Source organism: Pelmatolapia mariae, linkage group LG16_19, assembly GCF_036321145.2.
Source record: "Pelmatolapia mariae isolate MD_Pm_ZW linkage group LG16_19, Pm_UMD_F_2, whole genome shotgun sequence".
NCBI classification, from domain to species: Eukaryota; Metazoa; Chordata; class Actinopteri; order Cichliformes; family Cichlidae; genus Pelmatolapia; species Pelmatolapia mariae.
This window is the reverse complement of record NC_086241.1, coordinates 63,544,306-63,571,792: the sequence shown is the minus strand read 5'-3', so window position 1 is coordinate 63,571,792 and position 27,487 is coordinate 63,544,306. Positions and strand designations below refer to the sequence as shown.

The following is a 27,487-nucleotide window of genomic DNA, read 5'->3' as shown; positions in this document are numbered from 1 at the left end:
CACTTTCCAAAACAATTTCAAAAACCATTAAATTTAAATTCTGCACAATGCTAAGTTACTGTAACTTCACTTTTGTTTGTTCTCCTATATCTAAAATCAAATTTCACCTTCCCTTCCACTTTACTCTGTGTGCAGAGTAACACCTCTGAGTTGTTTACCTTGTGGATATCCCTTTTGGGCACAGCAGATGCGGTCTTTCTTTGGCCAACCTGCCAGGAATGCATCAAGCATACAAAATTATCATTCCTAAGTGTAATTCAAGAAAAAAGTCAGAATGTGTGACCAAATATAGAATGCAGCTCCTGCAGATCAGTAATTTTTTTTTTAATTTTTTTCCTGTGAGAGGTCTTAAATTTTATCAGATGTTCTCCAATTTTTTCTGGCATGCTCTACTTCAGAAGCCAAAAACGGTCACACCCTCAGCTCACAGTTTTTATCATTTAAGCAACATTAAAAAATTATCAACATTAAATTTAAATGAAATATAATTCAGCACCTGCAAACCTTTTCTTTAATCTCCTTAAAAAAATTACCCTGCCTGTTCTGGCCCTACAGGTAGGGTGCAGTTTGTGAACCACTGAATTGATTTTTAGCTTTGGTTGCACTGTGTTGTGCCAATAATGGGCAATGCTGAAAAAGTTAACCCAGTGCCGAGAAATAATCTGATGTGCAAAACTTTAGCAGGAATTCCTTTAGAACAGCAACTGGATCAGAGAGCACATTAAAATGATTTATTAGGCTGACATATTTTTACACAGTGCTTCCTTTTTCCACCAATTCACTCTCACCTTTTTCCTGTCTTTCTCTTTATCTCTCTCTCGCCTCAGCGGTTGCCCCTGTGGTCCCAGAGCTGAGCAGTGACATAGACACCAGCAACTTTGATGAGATAGAAGACGACAAAGGCGATGTAGAAACCTTCCCCACACCTAAGGCATTTGTCGGCAATCAGTTACCCTTTGTTGGCTTCACCTACTTCAAAGAAGACCAGTAAATTATCCAATTCTCTTCATTTCCCATGATTTTAGGGACCTCTGTGGTTCCACGACGGCAATTTATAGATTTATTTTTGGCTCTAGTGTCCTTGACCTTGGGCTGATTTTATTCATTTCCTCCTTCAGGTTATTAAATGCTTCCAACAACTCAGTGGCTCATGAGAATTCAAAAGGGGAGGTAAGTACTTTGACTCCCACACACAGTAACTGCCAGGTGCACCTTTAGCGACTGCATTAATACCGGACCGAGCTTCTCAGGAAATAAATAAGTCTGGTATCAGTTTACATGACCACACAGAAAAGGCCTGTTGACATTGTGATCAGCTTCACATTGTAAGACATCAAGGATTATGATGGAAATGACTCACAGGGGGATTTCTTCCCTGATCCCATGATTTATTTGTACTTTGTTAGAATTTCAGTGTTCTCAGCCGCACACAGAGACTTAAGCAGCTTTCAGTATAAGTGGCTGAGCTGAACGCTAATCTGAAGAACTTTTATTGACTTCAGTCCTAAAAGATTTCCCCTATTACGAGGAACAAAACAAACCCTATGTTTTACTTTCGCTTTGTTTCTTATCAGTTGACTAAATGTAGGTGATTAAAGGTATAGTAAGCAATGTTTCTATACCGACCTTCAGGTGACCAATGTGGTGGTTTAAGGTTGTTGTGATACTTCTAATTGTAAAAATGTTTATAGTCCTAAAAGACTGCCCCTAAAAACATTACACCATTAACCATGAAAATGGTTTCTGTGCTATTTTGATCAAGGACAACAACATTTGCCTACATTTCCTTGGTAGCATTAGTTAGCTAACTTAAAAATTAACGTTACATCCCAACCAAAACCGGATTTTTAAGAGTGCTACTGATATTTGGCGAATTTCAATGCAGAAAATAAACAGATTTCCTTGAGTCCTACAAAAATATTACATGCATTTTATAAACATATAATTGGTTTACAGTGCCTGACTTGGCTCAGATCAGCTGATTGTGTGTGTGTGTGTGTGTGTGTGTGTGTGTGTGTGTGTGTGTGTGTGTGTGTGTGTGTGTGTGTGTGTGTGTACGGGTTCGTACTATCCTGGTGGGGACCAAAATCTGACTTTTACTATCCTGGTGGGGACTTTCTGCACCGTGGGGACCAAAATCCAGGTCCCCTCGGGGTTGAGAGCAATTTTCACACTCAAAATGCGGTTTTACTGTCAGGGTTACAATTAGGTTATGGTTAGGTTTAGGGTAAGGGTTAGGGTTAGGCATTCATTTTTAATGGTTAGGGTTAGGGTAAGGGGCTAGGGAAAGCATTATGTCAATGGGATGTCCCCACGAGGATAGCAAACCAGACATGTGTGTGTGTGTGTGTGTGTGTTTGTTTGTTCCTGGGGCTCCAGACATGTTATCAAACTGGAAGTTGCAGACTCCCTCTGGTGGACAAACTGCAACAACAACATTCAAAACATGGTTGAAGGGTGTTTCTGTCGTCTTTTCTTGACTTATTAATTTTTTAAATTATCGGCCCTATAAAGGCCGACAGTTCCTATAAAGGAACATCAGGCGTTCTGCCAGTGCTCAGACGGTGTGTGTGTCACTGCAAAGTCTAGCTAGCTATTGATGTTATATGTCTTCTTACTCTGTGTGTGTTAAATTGTCACTTTAGTGTGTAGCACATAAATTGGAAGTCTTTCTTTCTTTCTCTTCTTAGTCAGCAGCACTGCAGAAGAAACTTCGCCACCTAGAGATGCAGATGAATAATGACAAGCAAGTCAAAGATGATCTAGAGCAAAAATACAGGTGGGTGATCTGTAGGGAACATTGTGTATCAGGAATAAGAGCCGCATCATGTTGCTCCACTTATTTGCTTATGCACGGTGGCCAAATTATTTTTTTAAGCATTTGTATTTTTCTGCAGGGCCACCACCGCTCGTCTGGAAAAGCTATCCAAAGAACTTGAGGAAGAGGTCAGTTAATCACAGGGAACATCCAATTACCTGAATATTTCTGTGTCTGTCCGGCGTCAATATCTGCTGGGACATGACCCCTCTGGGATTTTATAAGTTCTTTCTTCCTCACCCATTTTAATGGGCGTTTCCCAAAAACTCTATTATTTGAGCCAGAATAATGATTCTTATTATCCACACTTGTCCACTTTCCGGTTGAATACCAGCGTCTCGTATCCAGGGAGGTTCAGCTGGAGCGCCTGCTGAATTCTAACGGCCACATTAAAATGTCTATTGTGATTGAATTTGTGTTGAGACCCATTTGGATTCTGGGGAATAATTTCTCATAAAGTGAATTATGGAATCACAGTAGCATGAAACCATCCCCGCAGGAGATGTTGAACAAAGGCGTTTATGATTGATTTTTAGGTGAGCAGCAGAAAGAACCTGGAGTCGAGTCTTAGGCAGTTGGAGAGGGAGAAGGCTCTGCTGCAGCACAAAAGCCTGGAGAGCCACCGCAAGGCTGAGAGCGAGGCCGACAGGAAGCGCTGTCTGGAGAACGAAGGTGACACGAGACACACTGTGGATTCTGCAGCAGAGCTGAAAAGATTTACTTCTTTTGTACAGGAAGTTAAACACCAGTTATCAACTGGAAATTAATACATTTCACAGAAAAATATATTTTCTAGTAAGAGACATTTCTCTTAAGAGACAATTTTGAAAGCTTTTTAACTAGCTTTTAAGTAAAAAAATAAAATGCAGCGACACACATTCTTGGTTTATTTGTGTAACATCCTTCATGCAGGTTAGCTTCATTTAAGGTGATCGATTACATGAACTGAAAAGGCAAAACATTATAATACTTCTATCATGAGTGAGAAAAATGAGGCTGATTAAATGTATTTGTTTTAAGAAATAGATTCAAACTTGACAGCAGTGATGCATTAAAGCGAGAGAATAAAATGAACCACACACAGGAATCCAGTAAAAATCAACCCCCCTCTTCTTGTGTGAAGTCAGAAACTTCTTACGTTTTCTTTTGGCTTTGCAATGATATAAATTCATGGTGACTTTACTGAGATAAAGTGGGTAATACTGCCATCACCTGGACAAAGACATCAGGTCTATTCTCTTCTGTGCTCTGGCTTTCTTTGTAATATTCATATTGTATAACTTTTGGTTCCAGTGCCTTTATTAAACCAAACCAAAGCTCTCTTTCCATATTTCATTTGCACAGTTTATATATGAAGAACTTGGTGCATTTAAATATACTTTATCAGTTTTAAATTGTGATTTTACTTCTTGAAACACACTTCATCACAATAATTGTTGTCTTTGTTCTTGGGATCTGTGCAGTCAACAGCCTCAGAGACCAGCTGGATGACATGAAGAAGCGAAACCAAAACTCGCACATTTCCAATGAGAAGAACATTCACCTCCAGAAACAGGTCGGTTACCTACCTTGATGTATGTTCGGTGAGGTTGGGGGGGGGGATGGTCAGCATGGACGATGAGCTCTGTGACATCAGATTACAAACATATAACATATAAAGCCTTGATGTAAAACCAAATACATTAACAATCACGACAGCTGAAAGTAAAAGCTAATATTTGATGTCCAGCCAGACTGAAAAGATCACTATGATCTTGTCAAGTCACCTTCTTGGACTCTGAGTCCTTTAAAGGGAAAATATTGATGTGATTTGTGTACGTGTTCTTCTCTTAGCTGGAAGAAGCCAACACGTTGTTGCGGGCTGAGACGGAGGCGGCGACGAGGCTCCGCAAAGCCCAAACTGAGAGCAGCAAGCAGCTGCAGCAGCTGGAGGCCAACGTGCGCGAGCTGCAGGACAAATGCTGCCTGCTAGAGCGCAGCAAGCTGAGTCTGGAGAAGGAATGCATCAGCCTGCAGGCTGCGCTAGAGACGGAGAGGAGGGAGCACAGCCAGGGCTCGGAAACCATCACTGACCTGATGGGTGGGTGAAACAGCACACGAAGATTTCTTTGTCAAGTCTGCAAACAGTTGTCATTTATATGCATTATTTTAATTAATAAAAGTGATACCAGGAATATTACATGTTGTATATTAAATGTTGTATTCATCGGTGTATCTAAACAAATTTTACAGAATGGTGTTTGTAAAAAGCGAAACCCACTTCTTTACAAACCTCTAAAATACTAAACCAATTAATATGGAGTTGGAGCATCCTCAGTTTAGTAGTTTTACGTGGAGCACCAAAATGTCTTGTATTAGTTTTTCGCTCATGCTCCACCAAATTTGACAAAATTCGTCTCGCTATCAGAAAAAGAAACTGCACCTCTGTTCTTGGTTCTCACCTTAGCATACAGGAAAACCAAAAGAATAGATTTGTGCAGAATTTCAGGTTGGATGTCAGTATAAGTCATAATTCTAGGCACATCTGTAGCTGCTGATATGTTTACCTGTATTTTTATGAGGTGGAAATGTAATTACATTCCTCTGAAAGAAGTTCAGTTTCTGTGCGCTGAGTAGTTTTCCTCCTGCTTGCCTTGGAGCTTATATGACAGGTTTAATAAAGGGGCAGCTAGATGAGCAACAGCAATGTGCCACCCAAATGCTGAGGGCAGTCAAGAGGCTTTTCAGGACTAAATAACTCTGTGCTGTTTGCTGAATGGATTCTGACTCCAGTTCAGTCACACTGTGTATGTGTGTTTGAGAAAGGCTGATTTGAATTAGTAAAAATAAGTTTGTCCAGAGGTGTCAGATAAAACCTTGAACAAATATAGCTGATGTTTTGGAGACAGAAGGGTCAAAGCGGCCTGTTTGCTCCAGTGCGCCTGGACAGTTTGTAATATTTGTGTAACTGTAGGGAGTGTGCTTACATAAAGGCTAACAATTCACCCATAATCTGATAAAAGCAGCTCTCGGGCTACTTAAGCTGTCACATAAAACCTCTTATCTGACTGCGTTAATTAGGACGTGGGCGTCACAAACCATGAGTTCTGCCTTATGAATGTTTGTAGGTCTTCGGATGCAGTGACTTGGGTGTTGCATTTACAAATAAAACACAGCACAGTATAATGAGCTGCTTCCTCTAGTTGGTCCAAGAGCTGAAATTCATTTGAACTATGTAAATATTTATATTAATATAAATATTGCCCTCCGTTGTTTACTACAAGTAACTGGGGGATGTATATGTGTGTATAAATAAGCCCATTGTGGCACTGTTGGAACAACTAAACATACTCTCTTGGTAGTTGCCCTGAACTGCCCCAAGCTTACTGACCAGAGTCATTATATGAATAACGGGCAAGTAACTTGTGTATGCAAAGTACATTTAAATCAGAGGGAGTGCTTTTTAGTTGAGGTCAGGGGATTAACAGTGCTAGTTTACAAGTAAACCTGGAATAAACAAACCAGACCTAAATTATAAACTCAAAACATGAAAATAAATACACAAATTAAAGGACAAATAATAAAATAATAGTAACTAAAATCGAAATTACAATAGAAATAGCAGACGAACCTCAGACTGAGCTTTAATGAGGGGATAGAATTGACGTTAAGAAGGATTAAAGGACTTAAGTATACAAGTTAAGACAGAAATAATGTATTGAAAATGGAAATAAAGATACTTGACGACTGTGTAAGTTTATAGGCTTTGGGGTCCTTAGGGACTAAGTAAAGCGCTATACAAATACAGGCCATTTATCATTTACCGTAGTTTGCTGTTGGGTTAAGCTTTATGTGATCTGTACGTGAAATGTAACTCTAAGGACTCTCGTGGGCTTATCTTGCAGGACGCATTTCTGGCCTGGAAGTGGAGGCGCGTCAGCAGAAACAGGCTTTATCCAAAGCTGAGACTGAGAAGAGGCAGCTTCAAGAGAAACTCACTGATCTGGAGAAGGTAAATCACAAAATCCTGACTGGAAACATTTTTTGCTTTGAGATGCAATTCCTGGAAATTTGACTTGAGCCTCACCTGTGATCCAAATTAAGTAAAAGTTATGTTAAAAGTAGTATCATAGTGTTTCTTGAAAACATCTGCATCTGGATTTGAGTTCAGCATGATTGGACTGTTTGTTCCAGGTCATTTGACATCAATGAGAAATTATTATTTTATTAAAGCATTCGGGAAAGTCTTTTGTTTTGATTAAAGTGACAAATAATTGATTTACAGCAGCTATTTTCAAACTCAAGCCCACTGCAGGCCAAATAATTATTTTAAAAGACTGCCAAACCTTTAATCACGACTCCAGTCGACACAGGAAGATTAATACAAAGTATTTGCTTTGTTTTGTTTTCATAGATTCATATTAAAAATTGCATAACTGCCTGCTTTTTGACTTTAAAATATCTAAGAGAAATGGAGGAGAAAGGCCTAATTTATTGCAGCACTGTAACTGACCTGTTTCAGAAACTGTACTTAATGATTTACTGAGTATTTCTAACTGCACTTCCTTAGAATATACGTATAAATGTGAACCACCATGTAGTGACACGACTTTCTGGGCTTGGTCTCAAAGTACTTGGTGTAAAATTTTCTGACTAGATTTTGCACTGAGTGTGACATCTCTGTGTGTGTTTTCTACAGGAGAAGAGCAACAAGGAGATCGATTTGACCTACAAGCTGAAGGTGCTGCAGCAGGAGCTGGAACAGGAGGAGGCCTCTCATAAGGCCACCAGAGCAATGCTGGCAGACAAGAGCAAGATCAAGGTCACCATCGAGGGCGCCAAGTCAGAGTCCATGAAGGGTAAGGGCTCTGATCTTTTGTTTCTACGAGGTTGTTCTTTCACAGTTTGTACCGAGTTCAGGGTTCGAGCTATATAATTTGGGGTTGATCGACAGCTCTGAGTTCACAGATTGCTACAAGATGTACAGAATGAGAAATTTTATTGATTTAACTTTTCACAAGGGGATTTAAATAATATAAGTGAATAACTCTCATTCAGAGTTGGAGCAGAAGCTGGCAGAGGAGCGAGCTGCCAAACTGCGGCTGGAGAACAGAATACTGGAGCTGGAGAAGCAGAGCAGCATGATGGACTGTGACAACAAACAGGCCCTGCAGAAGCTAGACGAGCTGCGCAGACACAAGGATCACCTTACTGAGGAGGTGAGCGTTTCTGTTCTGCACAGGAGACCAGTGAAGTTTGGGTTTAGCTGTCAAATGTCACCAACAGGAGCTACTTCGGCAGCTAATGTAAAGAGTGTCATATCTGAACCATAAATTGGATAGAAGGATAATGAAAAAAGAGCTGATGCGAGTAAACAACTTTTATTAATTTCCTTTTGTTCTTTCAGGTGAAGAACCTGACACTGAAGATCGAGCAGGAGACCCAGAAGCGTAACCTGACTCAGAACGACCTGAAGGCTCAAAACCAGCAGCTCAGTGCTCTGAAAACCTCAGAGAAGCAGCTCAAGCAGGAAACTAATCACCTGCTGGATATTAAGCGCAGCTTGGAGAAGCAGAACCAGGAGCTGCGCAAGTAAGTTTCATTTTGTTGTAACACTTTCCCAGCAGGCACACTGCAGGCTCCTTATGTGGTCAGATTATGAATCATCGACTCATTTTTCTTTTCACAGAGAAAGACAGGACACAGATGGACAAATGAAGGAGTTACAAGACCAGTTAGAGGCTGAGCAGTATTTCTCAGTAAGTCTGATATCTGATCACAGATGTGGATGGAAAATGAAGACACTTTCATTTGGCATTTTAGGCTTATTATAGTTTCATTCATCTGACTGAGCGGCAAAAACTGCTGATTGATTTGCTACTGAATAGTCCCCTCTCTCCTTCTGGCTAAACAGCTTTTCCCTGCCGTGTCCACGTTGTGTTTCACTCCTTACAGTCTGATCAGGGCGCTGCTGTGGCAGTTTTTACAATATTCAGCTGCCTATGAGTCAGAGACTCGTTCCAACTCTGCTTGAACTGCAGGTGCTCTGAAGTTTTAAGCGCTACAGTTAAAGTCCAAGCTGGAGCTTAACTCATTGTAAAGGCAACTCACTAAATGTTTCAGTTGTGTGTAGGGGTCTAGCAATTCTTACGTCCACAATATAGAGGTGCTTTGATATTTATAGAGTAGAGCTACAGGGGCTGCTCCAGACTATACTGTCAAATAACAGTCAGCTATATTACACTGGAGTGACATCTTCCCATATTGTAATGCAGTGCTGTTATTTCCTAGTTAAAGCGTAATAATCCTGTAATGTTTAAAGATGATATAGGATAACAAGTGATGTATTTTCCATAATGCACTTAGAAAATAAAGTAAATAAACCGTAGCACAAATGGTCTTATTCTATGGGAACGTAGGCTGTTAAAATCAGAGGGTTGCTTTTATTTCTGTAGCTAATGTATGTTATGCATTTCCAAGAGCTGAATAATGGTGAAGTCTTGAATGGGCATCCGTTAGCTAATGTTTTTGTACAACGTCAACAGTATGTATCAAAGTGTGTATGCAAAATGAAGCCTGAGTGATTCTTTCCTTTACTATGTTCATTATCAGTCAGGAGAAGCAGCTTGTTGTTAGGAAACTTTCTCACCTCTCTGGCCCTCCCATTGGAGATTTCTGCATTAACGAGTTATGTAGAGTTTTGTTGTTGATGTATTAAGTATGGGCCGAATTTGACCTGTTACCTTTTCTCCAGACTCTCTATAAGACCCAGGTTCGTGAGCTGAAGGAGGAATGTGAAGAGAGGAACAAACTCTACAAAGAAGTGCAGCAGTCTCTGCAGGAGCTGCAGGAGGAGAGGTGGGAGGTTTTTCAGTTTGAAGATATAATTTGAAATAAATTCATCCACTTTAATCTTCGAAAAATGATTAGCAGAAAAATGGTGATGATGAATGTAAGGCTCGGTTCATTTATCTCTCAATAAGAGACTCGTGTGGTTTGTGTGGTGGGTTGCTCAGGCTTGTGTTTCTTTTTATTCCTCTCAGGGACTCTTTGGCAGCACAGCTGGAGATCACTCTGACAAAGGCTGACTCGGAGCAGCTGGCGCGCTCCATCGCTGAGGAGCAGTACTCCGACCTCGAGAAGGAGAAGATAATGAAGGAGCTGGAACTGAAGGAGATGATGGCTCGCCATCGCCAGGAGCTCTCCGAGAAGGACATCACCATCAGCTCTGTGAGTTTTTGAGTTTGCGTGAAATGAAGATGATCGATGTGAGGTGAAAGTCTTTGTATCGTCAGACATTTAAAGGCTGTTGAATAGAATAACTCGCCACAGTCCTGGAAGTATCACAACGTGTAAATGCAGTGCATCTCAAGCCCAATAAATATGCTCTGAAAATAGTGTGAGATTAGGTTGAGTTTATAGTTCCACAAAAGAGCAGATATGAAAGTATTTGCTGTCCATTGCAGCTGGAAGAAGCTAATAGGACCCTGACGAGTGATGTCGCCAATCTGGCCAATGAGAAGGAGGAACTGAACAACAAACTGAAGGAGGCAATAGAGGGTAATTAGAACATTTAAATGTTTATTACAAGAATAATATATTTTGGTCTGGGTACATTTTTTTTTTTTTTGTTCTCTTCAGAAACTGAGAAGTCGAAGGACTGGGAGCAGCAGATAAGCCAGATGAAGCAGGGATTTGAGAAACAGCTGCAGTGCGAGAGGACGCTAAAAACCCAGGTTGGTGTTTTTTAAAGCAATAACTCACAAGATGAAGAGACAGACTTTCAAGACTAATCCTCCCCTTCATGGGCGAAATTTACATTTTTTACCATCATTTTTCTTAAGTTAAGATTTAATCTTATCCCCATCCGCAGGCCGTCAATAAGCTGGCAGAGATCATGAACAGGAAGGAAGTGCGTGGCGGAGGCAGCCGCCGTGGTAACGACACAGACATGCGGCGAAAGGAGAAGGAGAACAGGAAGCTGCAGCTTGAGCTCAGGTCAGAGAAGGAAAAGCTGAACAGCACCATCATCAAATATCAGAAGGAGATCAACGAAATGCAAGCAGTAAGTGAACAGCTGAGTTTTCTTTCCCCTGCAGTGAAACGACACTCTGCTGCTGTATCTCTGACTACGACACTTACAATATGTTATTTCTTCTCATTTTAATCTATAGCAACTGGCGGATGAGAGCCAGATGCGCATTGAGCTGCAGATGGCTCTGGACAGTAAGGACAGTGACATTGAGCAGCTGAGAAATCTCCTGCAGACGCTCAGTGTTCAGTCGATGGACTCCGCCAGCGTCAGCAGCGGGCCCGAGTTTGATGCTGATGATGCGTACACAGGTAAGAGCTCAGCCACTAAACAAAGAAAGTATTTCTGACAGTTTGTCTTCACCACAGCTTTAAGGTTTAAGGTCACTTAATAACATCTTCTTGTACAATGTTTACGTTCACTGGCTACGTCACAAAGTGCACCTGCTAAACTATGCCTTTAATCAGACAATCACAAGGCAACAGCTAAGTGCACTGAGGTATGTAGACACGGTTAAGACAACCTGCTGAAGTTCAAACGGAGCACTGGAAGAAAGGTCATTTGAGTGACTTTGAACGTGGCGTGGTTGTTGGTGCCAGGTCTGCGTATTTCAGAAACTGTTGTTCTACTGGACCTTTCCCACGCAAACATCTTTAGGGTTTACAGAAAATAGCCTGGAAAAGAGAAAACATGCATTGTTTGTCCCTGTGTGAAAATGCCAGGTCAGAGTAATGGAATAACCCTAATTTCCGAACGTTTCAGAAGAAAGACTCTATAATTCAGCTCATGTTAAGTACTTTCAATCACAATATAGTCATTTTATTATTAGTGTGTTATGCACAGATTAATGGCGATTGGTGATTTGATCCCTGACTGCTCCAGCGCGCATGCCAAAGCATCCTTCGGCAAGATACTGAACCCTGAGTTGTTCTCGAATACTTTCATCAGAGTGTGAATGTGTGTGGAGGTTGTATACAAATCACTTAGATGTAGAAGAAAGAGAATGGGGGAATGAGGCGTGTTATATAAAGTGCTTAAATGTTCAAATAGAGCATTTTTATAAAGGTGCATAATATCTGACTAGAATATTTCACTTTAATGTGATGCGATTTTGTTGATTGTTTCAAACCAAACCATAATAATCTAAATTCTCTTTCTACCCTCAGAAATGAGACTCGAGGGCTGGCTGTCTCTCCCCGTCAGAAACAATACCAAGAAGTTTGGATGGGAGAGAAAGGTAGGACTAAACCATTGAGACTGCTTTGACCCTGCAAAACAGCGTGTGACCTTTTTTCTTACCATTTTTTTCCTGTCGATGCAGTACGTTGTAGTAAGCAGCAAGAAGATTCTTTTCTACAACAGCGAGCAAGACAAAGAGCAGTCCATCCCCTACATGGTGCTCGATATAGAGTGAGTATGACACCTGAAGGCACCTCTGCAAAGAAAACAGCTCAGTTTGTATGAACACATCTTCTATGCTTTAAACATATAATAACACTCCTTTCTGTCACACAGTAAACTCTTCCATGTGAGACCTGTTACTCAGACAGACGTGTATCGAGCTGACTCCAAAGAAATTCCCAGGATATTCCAGGTCTGCCCCAGCTCTACTGAAAATTTCTTTAAGCATGTTGATTGTTTAAAGAGTTGTTGAAGGCTGAAAAAGTTAGATATGTCCTCTTTCCGCTCTCCAGATTCTTTATGCCAATGAAGGTGAAAGCAAAAAGGAGCCAGAGTTTCCCGTGGAGCCGCATCCCATTGGAGAAAAGTCCAATTACGTCTGCCACAAAGGCCACGAGTTCATCCCCACCCTCTACCACTTCCCCACCAACTGTGAGGCGTGCACAAAGCCACTGTGGAACATGTTCAAGCCGCCGCCTGCTCTGGAGTGCCGGCGCTGCCACATCAAGTGCCACAAGGACCACATGGACAAGAAAGAGGAGATCATCGTCCCCTGTAAAGGTATGACACTCCTGTTGTTTCTATGAAAGCTGTGTTTTGATCTTACTTACAATTGGTGGGTTTTTTAAATGTTTGTGAATAGGAGTGTTACTGAACATTTCTCTTCTCTTCTACCACCAGTGAACTACGACATTTCTACAGCCAAGAACCTGCTCCTGCTGGCCGTGTCCCAGGAGGAGCAGCAGAAGTGGGTGAGCCGGTTGGTCAAGAAGATTCCCAAAAAGCCTCCACACCCAGAACAGTTCGCACGCTCCTCACCGCGGACCTCCATGAAGGTTCAGCCCAGCCAGTCCATGAGGAGGCCCAGTCGACAGCTCCCCACCAGCAAGAGCAGGTAGACAAAAAAGCTGATTTTATGTAATAGACATCTATAGGTGTGATTTTGGATTCATCTATGTTAGCTACGTCGGTTAAAGTGGTGTGCAGGAGGTAAACAAATAACAGTTTATGGATCTGCAGGCTAGATTACTAATGAATTGAGGTACATACAGTGTGAGTGGAGTGACCGATATAATGCAGGCTGACTAAAAAGCCTCAAAACTGAAATTTTTGTGTATTTGATTAATGTACTACATCCAGAAAGTTTAATATTTATTTATAGTATTTAGTATATATTCTGCATTTTGAGTGTTGTGTGTCACAATGATGTAAATTAATATTACTGTTTCTCCATAATGGCCTGCTGACTGACCACAAAAAACTATACCTGAGTTAAACTAATTAAATTTCACCTTCAAGGTGATATCTTCAGGCAACTCTTGCTTTAAAATCACTGACTGAAAGTCCCGTTCTGACCGCTTATAATAAAGTGCCTGCAGTGCACTGTACATTTCATCCACTCTTGTCAAAACAGCACATCATGTGCACGGGCTACAAATGCAACTTCAACAAGCAATCTTAAAAAAGCGACTGATGATCTTGAAGGAGAAAAATTAGATAGTGTATTGATTATTCAGCTTTGGTAAAGAGCTCTTTTTAAGGTGTATTGAGGTGTTAACCTGTGAAGCTTTGTTCTTTATGTACAATGAGCGTCCTGCAGAAGTTGAGGAACTGTTTTCATTGTCTGTCCTGGTCCAGTCCAGTTCTATGTCTCAGGATTTGCCCTCATACAACCCCACAGAACAGACTTGAGTTGTGTGCGGTAACGATTACACGGCCATGAAAACTAATCTCCCCTTTCAGATTGGAGGACTCCAGTCTCCAGGACTGGCACTGGGCGTTGGATGATATAGATGATGACTGTTCCTCTATACATTTCTGATCACCACATTTGGTAACACTGTGTGCAATGTGTGCTGTGCAGTGCCTGCCATTTAAAAAACCTTAAAAATGTCTGACCTCAGCCCTCGCAGGTCAAATGGCTTCAAAATAAAGCGAGAAGATTCCAGCAGTACCTGGTACAAATGACAGCTCCTCCTTCTCCTCCTCCTCCTTGTTCTTCTTTTGACCAGATGTTTCCCTGTAAACATCTCAACTTCTCAGTGTGTGTATGTTTGTTTGTTTTGAGTATCACTCTGAGGTGGTGCAGGTGGTGAATATACTCTGTATTATGGACCTTGAGCCACGTAGTTTGGGTGGATTTGCTCTTCTAAGAGTTGGGATCACTTGGGCACTGGGTGTTTAGAACTGGACAAAAATAAATTGACACATAAACTCGGGAGAATAAGTTCTCAGGTTTGTCTGAAGTTGCCCTTTCTCACACAACAAGAGATAAGACATGACTTTTTCTCACGACTGAAAAAAATTCAAGTTTTAGCGATGCAGCACTTGGCTGTGAATCGCTTGAACAATTTGCTGCTGTATTCCCGCGCAGACTTTAGATTATTTAATGTTGATCTGTCCTTAGACTGTGAATAAAAGATGATGATCTGAGAAGCGAAGCCAATCTTGGAACCACATCAGCTAGTCTGCCGATTTGGCCTCTTGGGATTTTGGACAATTTGTTGGGATGTCCAGTTTAGTCAGAAGAAATCCAAGCCAAGATTTTTCATTTCTCATGTCCCAGGCAGTGTTTACAAATGCAGATAAACTGGAATGAACTGAAATTAATTTGGAGCAAACCTCTTTTGCTCTCCACACAGGCTGTGCAGTGGATGGCAGTAAGAAACCAAAAAGTTTTCAGGACCAAAATCATGCAGATGCTCTTCATAGAAATTAATTCAGAATTGACTTGCAGTCTGTCTCATGGCCAGCAGAGGGCGTTTCCTCTGGTTGCAAAAGGAAGTCAGATTCTGTACAACTCTATGGGAAAATTACTAAGGCTCACACGAAGACCTCAATCAGCACTTTTTTTTTTTGGTGAACTTATGGATCAAATCAGTGGTTTCATTTTTTACTTATTACAGCATGTTACTAACTTAGTTAAATATACTGGTTTAGGGTGAGACCATCTTGTGACTGACAGTTCGTCACAGGATGAGCGTGGAGTGTCTTCACCCTTAAATCATAAAATGTATAAAGAAAATTAAAAAAACAAAAAAAACAAGATGGCAATGGCTGAAATGTTCTGCTCGGTGGCTATTTCCATCTTTTATATACAGTCTATGGACATAGGACTTGCTTAAAATCCAAAGTAGGATCATTGTATATCTTGGCAGGACTGATGCATGCTTAGTCAGTTTGTTTACTACAAAGACTTTAAAATAATTGGAGTTTTTTGCTGAGATAAAATAAATGTAGGGTAACGATTAAAAATGCAGCTTCTTACATTCGGTCTGAAAATCAGCCAGGTCTTTGATTTGGTAATTGTATGAAATAATGCCTTCGCTGTGCCATTCAAATCGCAACCCAATCTTTTAATCTTCCTGACATATCGCTGCATATTTGCTGAGATTAACTTGCATCTGTTTCTCTCTCTCCCTCCAGTTAACCTTGCCCAGGAGTGCGGCGCATCTACGAGGTGGTGGGGAGAGTTTCTTCCTAAATCAAAGACTCTATACAAAGCTCCGTTTGCAGATCAGCACACTGGACTGGTTTCTCCACTGCCCACTCCACCCTGTCCCGTTTCAGCCTGCGAGAGTTACCAATTCTGGCATTTTCCATTTTTATTGAGCTTGTTTCCAAGCCACTTAGCAAGCTCACCTCAGCATCTGCCGTCTTTACAGCAAGCTGGGCGACTCATAAACATATAACCCAAGTCCTCTCCTGGGTCCTTGGCGAGAGCACTTGTGCAGCTCTGGGGTGCTGGAGTAGCTTGTTCGGCTCCCACTCAATGGAGGATAGCTCTTATGAGCCTGACCAAGGCTGACAAGAACAGGGGTACACTTACCTTAACAGTTCTCTCCAGGACACTGTCTGATTGAAGCAGCCAGCAGGAAACCTCCTCCACACCACCTTTGAGGATTCTCATGGCCAAAAGAAAAAAAGACATTCTTGTGTTTAATGATTGTGAACAATATGAAGGGTTTAATGGGGGAACACTACGCTCAGAAGAGTCTGTATTTTTGTTGGCTTATGGTGTCTGTACTTTCAAACTCTTTAACATGATTGTAGCTTCTTGCTTTCCACAGCTCTGCTTTCAGGTGCGTGTCCATGGGAAATCTTGAATAAGGTACTTAGGAACCAAATGAGCTGTGACTTCATGGAAAGTCATTAAGGCAGCAAATGCAGCCCAGCTTCCTCTCGGATGTGAGCAAATAATTCTCCGAGTGCCTCTTATTCAGATTTCTGACTCATGCACACGCTGAATCATGGGTTTGACGTCAAACGACTACAAAGCGAACAGAATCCTGCTTGAAATGGCATTAGATTAAGACATGAAGTCCTCACGATCCCATAATCTCTGCAAACCTGCACTGTCAGTTCTGAGGGTTAATGTTTACTGAATTCAAAGGGGTGCACCGTTAATGCTTTCTGATCCGAGCTCGGCTCCTTCTGTTGTTTTTGAATGTACATCTGGGCTTCACCAGAGACGACACACAGGCATTGTATTATCCAAGTATACTTGACTGAAGCCGCGCCTTTCATCACAAACTACTCTTGAGTGAACTTGCATGCGTTTGCTTTTTCACCCACATGCCTAGTCGTTTTTAGTCAGTACCAAAAGTGAAAATGAGGGAAATTAACCAATAAGAAGCCGAAATAATGAAGGTATCCAATCATATCCTGAACCCACGAGTGGAAATACTGAGCAGCACTATTCCATTGAAGTTTTTTCTAAAAGTGTTTGTCCTTATTTTTGTATTAAAGGAAACCAAACTCTGAGTTTGGGCACATTGTTGTATGTATGTGACTTAGTTAGCAGGTGGAGAGTAAACCGAGTGTGTGAGTGTATATGTGTGTGTGTGTGTGTGTGTGTGTGTGTATGTATGTGCACTCTCCTTTAACCAAGAAGCATGTTTTATACATATAAATATACACAGTATATATTTTACATGCCATACAGTGCACATTATATTATTTATACAGCCTTGTCCACTTTGTATTTAAGGGCTCTACATCCAGATTGCATGTTTGCTATCAAACAGCTCTATGATAATAACCACTTCAACAATAAAGACATGGATGTGCCTTCTGGTTTTGGATCATTTTTCTGTTTTAAAAATGTTAGATGTCGTCATTCTGCAGAGGTGTACAACCATGGTGAACCAAAAGTGCCAAAATAAAAATGCCACAAAAAATATTCAATTGTAAGCAGTTTTGTATAATAAATATAAATTGTGACAAATTGATATTTTTGATTTTATTCCACTGCTTTTTTAGGCATATGAAGTCCTCCGTATTCTGATATTCAGTCCAACACAAGCTGCCGGGACGGGACAGGCAAAAAGAAAATTCTCTGTGGCCAAGCTGTCGTCATTCCCAATCACTTCTGCTTTGTCATGACGCCACTAACTGTGGAAATTTAGTAACAAGGAAATTTCACATCTGGACTTGTTGCACAGGTGGCATCCTGTCAAGGTACCACACCTAGGTACTTGATTTTATACACTGATGATTTGTATGGGTGAGTGAATACTTTTGGCAGTAAGAAACCGTTTTAAATGGCTCTATAAAGTATTATCACTTTAACCTTCCGAATATACTATTTTTCTTGAAGGAGGTGTCAGAGTTCAAATTTGATACTTTAAATCTTTACACAGTACTTTCTATATGTTGCGAAAATGACCACAGTAATAAGAATCATAAGTTTTAAGTTATAAGGTTTTTTGTTTTTTTTTTAATCAGTTTTCTAACAATGAATCACTGAGTTGACCTTGGTGAGTATAGGCCAAATTTCAGTGGATTAACATGACACCAGTGACCTGGTTCCTTACATTCTCGTACCATGACAGCTCATCTGTTCTTTCTCTCTTTTAAATGAGACATTGAGTCTTAATGGGACTACCTGCATAAATGAAGATTAAATAAAATCAAATCTATCCAAAAAATTTTTTCAGAACTCTGCAGGTTCTTCTAGATGTTATCCCCTAATGTTTACGCTGGCCTTTTGATTAAGTGTCACTGAGCTGGCAAGTTTGTTCATTTTCCTTGTCTCTCTGGTTTAGCTTGGTTTATCTGGGTAATGATGGCCTCCATTCATCTTTTACTGGTGCACAATATATATATATATATATATATATATATATATATATATATATATATATATATATATATATATATATATATATATATGTGTGTGTATATATATCCCCTGCAAGTTTAACAGTTGCAATCAACTCCTGGTGTTTTATCCCCTTAATCTGTCAAATGGCCTGAATACCCAAACAGTCTCTGCAATACTTTTGTTAAACCATATTGATTAAAACTGAAAGTCTGCACTTCAGTCAAATCTTGTTTGATTTGAAATCCACCGTGGTGGTATCACAATCATAAGAACTGTGTCCTTGTCCAGAAACATGGTGAGTTACAAAGAAGCAAATTAAATCACATCAATCTGAGATTGAATTTGTGGCATATTTCATGCAATGTTTTGTTTTGAATTTTGGCAGTGTTGAGCTCCCAACTTTTTATTTTAAATTAAATGACCTCACTGTAAAAAGGTAGAATTTGGTTTATTGAAACAGTTCAGAAAATAACTTTACATATACAAAAGCTTTTCCAAAACAATTTCCCCGGAATAGGATCGTTTCACATATACGTGGGGTTTGTGCTGTCGTGTCTAACAATAGATTTTTTTTTTTCACAGACAGTATGGCAAAGCATTGGTCTCTGTTCCTATCAACAGATTTTTACAAACTGGAATGTTATTCAAACAAATGTGTGGCTTTAACAGGGAAGACAAAATATATAAAAATCATCTCTCTGCTGATAGAAATCTTGTTACCCGTCAGTTTCATTTTACAGTATTGGTTGTGCCTAAAGTGACCCAGTCATCTTTGAGCTGCAGAATCCAGTGTTAAACACTTAGTCTTTCTTCTTGGAGCTGCTGCCGCGTCTCTGATAGTAGAGCACAGTGAGCAGCACCCACAGGTTCAGCAGGGTCATCGCTATGAACCGCACCAGAACTGTGGCAAAGAGAAAAGATGATCAGAAACACGGAAGCTGACAGCGACGTCTCTCTGTGAATCACACAAGCACAGCAGAGCTGGACTCGGGGATACTCCAGGTAAAAGATGCCTGAAATCCTTTGGTCTTATAAGAAACTGCAGGTTTCCGCTGATGTGTAAATTTGTATGACAGTCCTGCTACTGACGTTCATTATTAAACTTTGATGTTTTACATTGTAAAGAAGCAGCCCTTTAGACCTGACAGTTTAATTAATTATGACTGAAAGTTAGCCATTAATACTAACCAGACTCCGGTTCTCCTACAAAATGGAAATAACTGAATCATTTGCCTCACCCTATCCTTAGCATCCTCCTCTGTCACACCAGCCCTCCTCGTGTCCTCCTCCACTACATCCACAAACCTTCTCTGTGGTCTTCCTTTTTCCCTCCTGCCTGGCAGCTCCACATTCAACCACTTTATATAGTACATCCACAATCCCTGCTCTGCACATGTCCAAACCATCTCTATCTGATATTCTCATTTCTAATCCTGTCCATTCTGGTCTCTGCCAATGAAAATCTTACCATCTCCAGCTCCACCTCCTGTATTTTTGTCAGTGCCACCATCTTCAAACCATACATCATAGCAGGTCTCACTAATGCTTTGTAAACCCCCACTTTTACTCTTGCTGAACGGGCCCGGGTGGCCTCATCCACACTAACGTCCCTTTTTGTTTTAAAGCAGTCTAATCTAAACGAATTCGACCGCTAAGTATAAAGCTACAAAGTGACTATTCACGTCCTTGTGGTTTTATTTATTTAGGATATGTGTATTTTATCAGCTAATCTAGTAGCTCTTTATACACAGATTTCCCAGAGAAGAGCACAAAAAAATGCTAGTTTTAAATCTACGATGGTTATTTAGAAAACAAATCATTTTCCCTTGAAGTGTTCATTAAAAATTCTGGGATGCAACACCTCCCACAGTCATTAGTAATTCAGACCGACTTACCCTGCACGTCTCCAGTTGTCACTGTGGTGGTGTAAATCCGAGCTGAAACAAAGAGGAAGCAGAGATAATGACATCCCTGTTACCCGACAGAGCGTCTGATCATTCATTAATGAAGCATTAGATTGCTCATTTATTAAATTGGGGGCTGAATAAACACTACCATGCATATTCATGAAATGAAAGAGTAGACTTGTTACTTTAGGGAGGGGGATTTATGCGAACTGATAAAAGTGCTTAACAGGATTCAGTTTGACAGCGATAGGACTGCAGTATGAAAAGTAGCAACAGTATCCTTGGCACGTTTTCATGCCGCAGTTTGTTACAATTTTTGATAATCACACAATGTTGCTTTTTTTTTTTTTTTAGCTGAGTACAGAAACAAGTTTAAGTGATCTACTGAATATGGACTCAGCTTTAATTTGAGGAGTTCAATTTAAAGTGATTCCAGTTGTTGTTTCTACCTTTAATTTTAAAATGCAACTCATTGGGTTTTGATTAGGTGATCGACTCGCCTACTATAGAATATTCCACTTCCTTAACTTTGGATTATGAAACCTCCACATTTCTTTTCACAAGTTGATCTTTATCTATTAAACGTCTTCTCTTGATGATGACCTTTGTGAATGGTTTCTTCTTAATCACTGAAAGGATCCTGGGATCATACACCAATGTAAACTGTGTACATCCAGGTTGTAGGGCTCACTAGCATGCTCCATTTTCCTCTCAAAACAGCATTAATGTGTTCTTGTCCTCTCATTACACACTTTTGCTTGTATTTGGCTTCCAAATAAAATAACAGATCTTTTAATTCCTAAGGTTATTATAATTTTTAAAGAACTTGTGAAGAAATTACTGAGACTTCTCCACGAAGACTACTGAATTACTTTTTAATACATAACTTTAATACATTATGAATGAATAGTAAAGTCCTCAAACTCAACCTCAAAGTTTATTTTAAACTAAATTATAATACTACAACTTCAACGTGTTTTGGTACACAGCTAAAAATCATTTTAAAAAACTGTGCCAGTGACAGCTATGAACTTAAATGTATATCTAATTATTGATCTATTGATGCAGGACAGTGGGGAATGCAACAACAACAACAAAAAGAGCAAACACTGTTGGCTGGTTAAACTCACCCATACACGTGTAGGTAGCTAGAGCCCAGGAGAGGGCGCTAACCTGCCTGCCGTCCTTTGACCTCCACAGGCATTGCAGCTGGGCAAACTTACTGGCTGCACTAATAAATGTGCACAGGCTCTGAGAGGAGAAGGAGGTCAGATTTCATGTGATAACAAGCTGAACATTGAGCTGAATTTCAAAAAGTTTCAAACACTTTCTGCCGCTTCGGTCAAACTTAAAGAGGAAAGGATGTGGAGGGTTCGCTGCTCTCACCTATTTAAATGCAAAACACCCTGAGACATGTTCATCTCATTAACCAACCGGGCCATTTGGCATTTATAAGGTCTGGGTGAGAAACACCAGGTGAAATGAGGTCTGTATAAGTTTCTTCTCAAAGCTCCACCTCATTGCCCCTGACTGATGACATGCCAGCTCTTTGCTGACTCTGTCTCTCACGCACACACTGACTTATGATTGATTTTAAACAGGTTTATTACCATAGCCAAATCTATGATCCACTTCTCCAGAGTCAGGAGCCTCCAGCCTCCCACAAACCTGAGCACAAGTACGTTAAGGCAGGGACACAAAAGTCTAATGGGTCATTGATTTCTGCACAAATTGAACGAGCACTTTCACATCAATTGGTGCGATAAGTGAAAGGATACACCACGGCGTAGATGAGGCTCTGCCGCAGGCTGCCGTTGTAGTGAAGAATCAGGAGGAGGAGGATGACGTCTGAGGACACACGGCGGGTTATAACTCGCACCATTTACAGCTCTGTTTGATTTCCATTTCAAGGGCTGCTGATATTTGCAGATGCTTCAGAGTATATTCAGACTCCTTCTGTTTTTTTCCAACTTTATTTTGCCCATCTCTCTACCCTTAATTACACTTAATGAAAAGTCTTAATTTCCTCCACCACTGCCACGGGCATGAAGTTGCCAATCATATGTGCAGCTTTACTAAACAAGATACATTAATATGACTGAGCTCCTTTTGAATGATCTCAATAGACAGAGACTACAGAGAGCAACGTGAGGCATTTAAGACTCTGAATGATAAACTAATTAAGGAATCTGGATCTAAAACAAGGTTAAAAAAGACACTTGCTGAGATAATTATAAGCAGAGGAAATTTATGTAACAGCATAACTTACCTTGAGCAATGAGGATGGGATATTCCAAGTAGGTTGGTGGTGGGTAGTCGTAGTACATCTGATATGTTACAAAAACAATGAACCTGTAAAGCATATAGTGTCAGGTTATTAAACTGGAGGTGTTTCATAATATTCAGTACTGTTTAAAATGAGAAACAATGCTCAGGGGCAAACGAGCCAAAGACTCGGTGGCTGCTTAAAGCTTGATGTTGTGGGAAGGGATTCATACGGGGAGTCAACAAGCAGTTTCTGAGCCAAGCGGCGGCATGATGATCAGTTCATTCACTCTTTTATGGGAGCAGCTCAACTCAGTGTGCTCAGCAAACATGATGAATCAACAGTGGTAGCCTTCAGCAGGAGAAGGTCTGCAAGTAGTAGTCTACAGAGGACTGAACTGACTGGAATCAAACCGTAAAGAAATCAATATGCCATTAAATGTGCAAATAGTTGGGTTTTTTTTTAATCAAATGAACTAATTTTATATATATATATATATATATATATATATATATATATATATATATATATTTTTTTTTTTTTTTTTAATTTTTTTTTTTTTTTTATTTGCTTCTATATTTAGTTACCTTTATATCAATTAATTTTCCCTTTTGTTTATCAGTGTATTATTTTTCCCATTCCAGCATTTTTCCTTTGCTTTTCCCCCTAAACATCTATTATTCCATTTTCCTTTTTTGATTTTTCATCTCTGCTAAATTATGCAAATGTGCTCGCAGATTGCAGTGGTTAGAAATGCATAAAGGAACGTAAAAAGACAAACAGAAATGTTTGCAGAGATAAATGAAGGGAAAATGAAACTGAAATAAATACAATGTCAGGGCTCATGAATGCAAAGATGGGGTGAGGAGCAAGTTAAGGCAGTTTAGGAGTCTGACTTGGATGCCACCTCACAGGTGAGGATTTTATAGGTAAAGAAAGAGAGCCCGGTGCAGACCCGGGAACCAGGAGAGAGATTACAGCTGTCAGTTGGCTGAGGACCACACTGGCATCACCTCCTAACTGGGGAGAGAGAGGTTTGAACTCCTCTTAGACTGTTGCTCTTATAGCCCAGACAGGCAGCACAAAAGCGGATGGATGGATGGATGTACTGAATACATCAAAAATTTAAAAAGAAAGCAAATGAACTGAGATATTCATGCAAAGACAAGTAAATAAAAAAGAAAGTAAAAGCATCTCAATTCATGTCCCATTTAATAAAATACATTTATACATACAGTTTACATTTGGGGCATTTGATGACATAATCCAGTTTGTTTTGATTCTGGCAGGTTTGAGCATCCCAGCCCTGTTATGCAAGCCACCGTACAGCTGCATGCATGTGCACACAGACAGAGATTCCCACAATGTTAAATAAACAGTATAACACAATAGCATCCTATGGTGACATCAATAGCAGATTAACCTATCCACTCTCAGATGGGCTTTATTGTGTCGGGACTTTTTTTTTTTTTTTTTGTTCCTAGGAAGAGGTATTGATCAATAAAGCCGACTGCCAGTTAATATAATCTAGAATAGAGCTATTTAATATTGGCATGTGTGGAAATTTTTTTCCACTAGTGACAAAACCATTCATGCTTTTCTTTGCTGCTTTGTAGCCATGCTGTGTAGATATAACTACATAAACGTCTTCACTGTTTCAGCGTGGCATGCACAGTGACAGCAAGCTAACGCTTACCAAAACAGTGGGGACATTTCAGACGGTGAAGCCACTGCCAGGCACCAAGGAGAGAGAGAAATTACGCAGACTTACAGACACTGTCTTTATCCCTCCTGCTCCAACAGTGAAGGTAACCACAACACTTCCTGTTCAATGCATAAGAAGCACTTCAAGCTCTAATCTGCTGCACTGATTCAACAGCAGACTGCACAGAGCTTCACACAGAGCCAGCCGAGGCTGACTCTTACCCCATTTTTAATCATTTAACCAAAATCTTCAGCTGTGCAAACAAAGCACAGTTGTTCAGTGTTGAGCCTTCGCAGTAGGATTTTTTTTTTCATTTTAAGGTCCTGTAGCTTTTCAGCTGTTAGGAACACAATCTCTTTGTGTCCTATTTAAGTTTTAATCTGTAAGAAATACTCATTTCTTTTATCAAAGTGAAAGTGGTATTTATGCCAAAATGTATTGCTATACATCAGCGATTCTGTAGGAGTTTTAAGTTTTAGGATGGGGGTGTCAAACCTGTTCTCCAGGAGCTGCCCAAAGGATCCAGTCTGACCCCCTGGATGACTTTAGTCACTCAACTTTTATAATGAAATGCACTGCTAATCCTGCAATCTGGATACTATACAGGAGTAATACATCTATATAAATGGAAATATAGAGTACTATTATATTGGAGTATAACTTGTGTGTTTGGTTCCAAAAGCTTATCATCTGAAGGCAGTTTTGGTCTTTAGCAGACTTACTGTGAGCAGTAAAGTTGAATCCACACAAAACAGAAATATTGTTGAAATGCTAAAATATGTCTTAAAAGCTCTCAGTCCATCTCTCCATAGATAAAACATGGACAAAAGTACATACAGCTTAACTATGGCAAAATGTGTTGACTGCAATGCTGAGGATGTTACATGATAACCATTTTCATGAACCATTTTCAGGATGCTACTGAGGCCTAATGTGACAGAATTTTTTAAAACTGTAATGTTTTAGCTAATGGAGAGCACTTTGTCTGCAACAGTTTGAGGATGTGTTGGAGTAAGAAAAAAATGCAGAATTGTCATATTCATGAAGACCTGAAAGGTGCTGTTTAGATTAGTTAAAGAATGCATGCAGTTTTGGTGGCCTCTTAGGTGACTTTTCCTCTAATACCATCAGACTGACTATGAAGAAGGTGGTCCTGGGTTTGCACCTCCTGGTCAGCTGGAGCCTTTAGGGATGAAGTTTGCACTTTTTCTCTGTACCTGCACGGGTTCCTTCCACAGTCCAAAGAAATGCAAGTAAGATAGCACTGTGTTATACTGAAAGTAAATGCAGGATAGGTATTGCCAATAGTGATACCTATGACGTATAAAGGCAGCTTGTGTTGGGGAGAGCAGTGTCATGATTTATGATCAATCATCAATTTGAAAATTATGTACACATCTCAATGAGCAATAAAAATCAAACGTTTCGGGTTTTCATGTATTTTGAAGCTGATTTTTTTTTGTGGGGGGGGGGGGGGGGGGGCACACCTGAAACTTAAATGTGCCTCTCTCTAAAGCACTTAGTCAACTTCTGTTTAATCAGTATGCTGTAGAACTAAGTATCGGTCCTATCACGCTAGTATCGAGTCAATACCAATACCAGCGATTCTATCACCTGTACTGTAGGTAGGGTTACGCAGTGATTGTAACATTCTGACTTACTGGTAACATTCTAACAACGTTGAATGTTACCAGTAAGGTGGTAACTTTTAAACATCGTTTATCCAGCCTTTAAGAAGAAAGAATTTTGGTAACAAAGACAACACCAGAGCTTTTAGTGCTGAGCGTCTCGCAGCGTTTTCAGAAGAAAGCATTTGCAGCTGCTCTCTGACAGGATGAGTCCGCCTTTACTGCTGAACACCAACCACAAGTGAGGAAGAGGAAGACGTCCCATCATGAAAGCAGCTTAAAGTTACTAAATTACATCGATACTTGCACACGTGAACAGATTATATAACAAAATGTAAGAGCAAGAGACAAACAAAAAAACCCATCCCAGAAGCGGGACAGCAGCCTACCCGATCAGCTCCAGCAGAAGGCTGTTGAGGCTCACTCCGGTCGTAGATTTCGCTTGCATCAGTACAAAGATCTGCGGGAACTTGAGCACCATGCACACAAACAGTGTGCTGAAATTCGCGATGTGCAACAACGTGTCGACCTGCTGCATGTTGTAAAGAGAGGGATTACAAAATGTAAACTTTAGATTGACAGATCTATGCAAATTTCTATCAAAAACGACCCGCAGGACCCTGCTGCTCTGCCTCCACCATCAGACTGCTCGAATTTACAAAATACTTCCGCTTTGAACTTTCAAAATAAAAGTGACTGTGACTATGTGGAAAGCGTTAGAACTTTTAGGCTCAAGTCTGAAACTTAAAGGAAAATAAACAATTATATGAGTGTGTGTAAAAAGTAAAAACAAACGTCTAAGACAAATCTATTCATAGAATGATAGAGACCTTATTTTATTTTGAAAGTGCACCTGTTTCACCTCCTCTTCTTAGCCGTCAGCTTGGCAGGTTCCCGTCAGACGGCATCTTCTCTCACTTCCGCGTACATCCACTGAAAGCTGATTGGACGGCACGCAGCTTCGCCCGGAGTATTTGAAATCTGTACTTTCAGAGCACGTTAAGTCATTTCCTCTCATGAGTGTGGCCCTGCGCTGCAGTTTTTGTTTTATTTTTCATATTTTCATACTTGGCTTTTCTAAAAACATCACAGAAAGCACCAATGTAGGAACTGTTACCATAATACACGCAAACTCCTCAATTGTTGCCTTGAAATATTGATGTCAGTGCCAAAGATTCACACCTGCACCATGAAGCGTCTTGACTCTTCAGACATTAGGGCCCCAAACAGAACAGGACGACATTAAAGAAAAGTTGAAACAGAACGTTTCCCCTTTAGGTGGGAAATCACTGTGAATCAGCTTGTCTCTGATAGCAAAAGGCATAAATTTAAGATGTTTGCAACAGGGATGTATACAGGCTGCTTTGATTTTAAGTGGGCAAGTACAGTGATTGCATACATGATTACATTATTATACAGTAGGACCCAAAACGCAGGACTCCTCTCTGCAAACAGCGCGTTTATTTACAGTGCAACAAATGACAATAAATCCCCGTGCTCTTCCTTGACTGCCGCGTTGTCTTCCCCAAAAAGTCCGTGTCTGTGTGCTCTCCGCATACACCCACCAGGCCTGATGATGCCTGAAACTCAGTGATCTGCCACACCCACACACACAGCCACTGATACACACAAACATGGAAACAGC

General features: G+C 40.3%; 2 protein-coding genes across 2 annotated transcripts in view; one reads left to right on the top strand and one right to left on the bottom strand.

Annotated features, from left to right (window-relative positions):
- rock2a (rho-associated, coiled-coil containing protein kinase 2a) overlaps window positions 1–17,421 on the top strand; it is a 42,547-nt gene extending 25,126 nt beyond the window's left edge. The window contains exons 9-32 of the mRNA XM_063498588.1: window positions 828–987; window positions 1,119–1,170; window positions 2,691–2,779; window positions 2,898–2,946; window positions 3,355–3,490; window positions 4,282–4,373; window positions 4,652–4,898; window positions 6,703–6,809; window positions 7,497–7,656; window positions 7,856–8,016; window positions 8,205–8,389; window positions 8,487–8,556; window positions 9,552–9,655; window positions 9,841–10,027; window positions 10,264–10,357; window positions 10,439–10,533; window positions 10,671–10,862; window positions 10,972–11,140; window positions 11,996–12,066; window positions 12,151–12,239; window positions 12,345–12,423; window positions 12,524–12,791; window positions 12,912–13,125; window positions 15,657–17,421. Coding sequence (XP_063354658.1) covers window positions 828–987; window positions 1,119–1,170; window positions 2,691–2,779; window positions 2,898–2,946; window positions 3,355–3,490; window positions 4,282–4,373; window positions 4,652–4,898; window positions 6,703–6,809; window positions 7,497–7,656; window positions 7,856–8,016; window positions 8,205–8,389; window positions 8,487–8,556; window positions 9,552–9,655; window positions 9,841–10,027; window positions 10,264–10,357; window positions 10,439–10,533; window positions 10,671–10,862; window positions 10,972–11,140; window positions 11,996–12,066; window positions 12,151–12,239; window positions 12,345–12,423; window positions 12,524–12,791; window positions 12,912–13,125; window positions 15,657–15,660 — 3,074 coding nt within the window. The 3' untranslated portion in view covers window positions 15,661–17,421. The remainder of the gene's footprint in view (window positions 1–827; window positions 988–1,118; window positions 1,171–2,690; window positions 2,780–2,897; window positions 2,947–3,354; window positions 3,491–4,281; window positions 4,374–4,651; window positions 4,899–6,702; window positions 6,810–7,496; window positions 7,657–7,855; window positions 8,017–8,204; window positions 8,390–8,486; window positions 8,557–9,551; window positions 9,656–9,840; window positions 10,028–10,263; window positions 10,358–10,438; window positions 10,534–10,670; window positions 10,863–10,971; window positions 11,141–11,995; window positions 12,067–12,150; window positions 12,240–12,344; window positions 12,424–12,523; window positions 12,792–12,911; window positions 13,126–15,656) is intronic.
- A 1,356-nt stretch (window positions 17,422–18,777) lies between these two features.
- slc66a3 (solute carrier family 66 member 3) lies at window positions 18,778–26,482 on the bottom strand. Its single transcript, XM_063498633.1, has 7 exons — window positions 26,232–26,482; window positions 22,513–22,595; window positions 22,022–22,091; window positions 21,854–21,911; window positions 21,374–21,494; window positions 20,232–20,273; window positions 18,778–19,237 (listed from the first exon to the last, which is right to left on the bottom strand). The coding sequence occupies exons 1-7, from the start codon at window positions 26,378–26,380 to the stop codon at window positions 19,137–19,139; spliced, it is 624 nt and encodes a 207-aa protein (XP_063354703.1). The 5' UTR covers window positions 26,381–26,482; the 3' UTR covers window positions 18,778–19,136.
- Window positions 26,483–27,487: the final 1,005 nt, after the last annotated feature.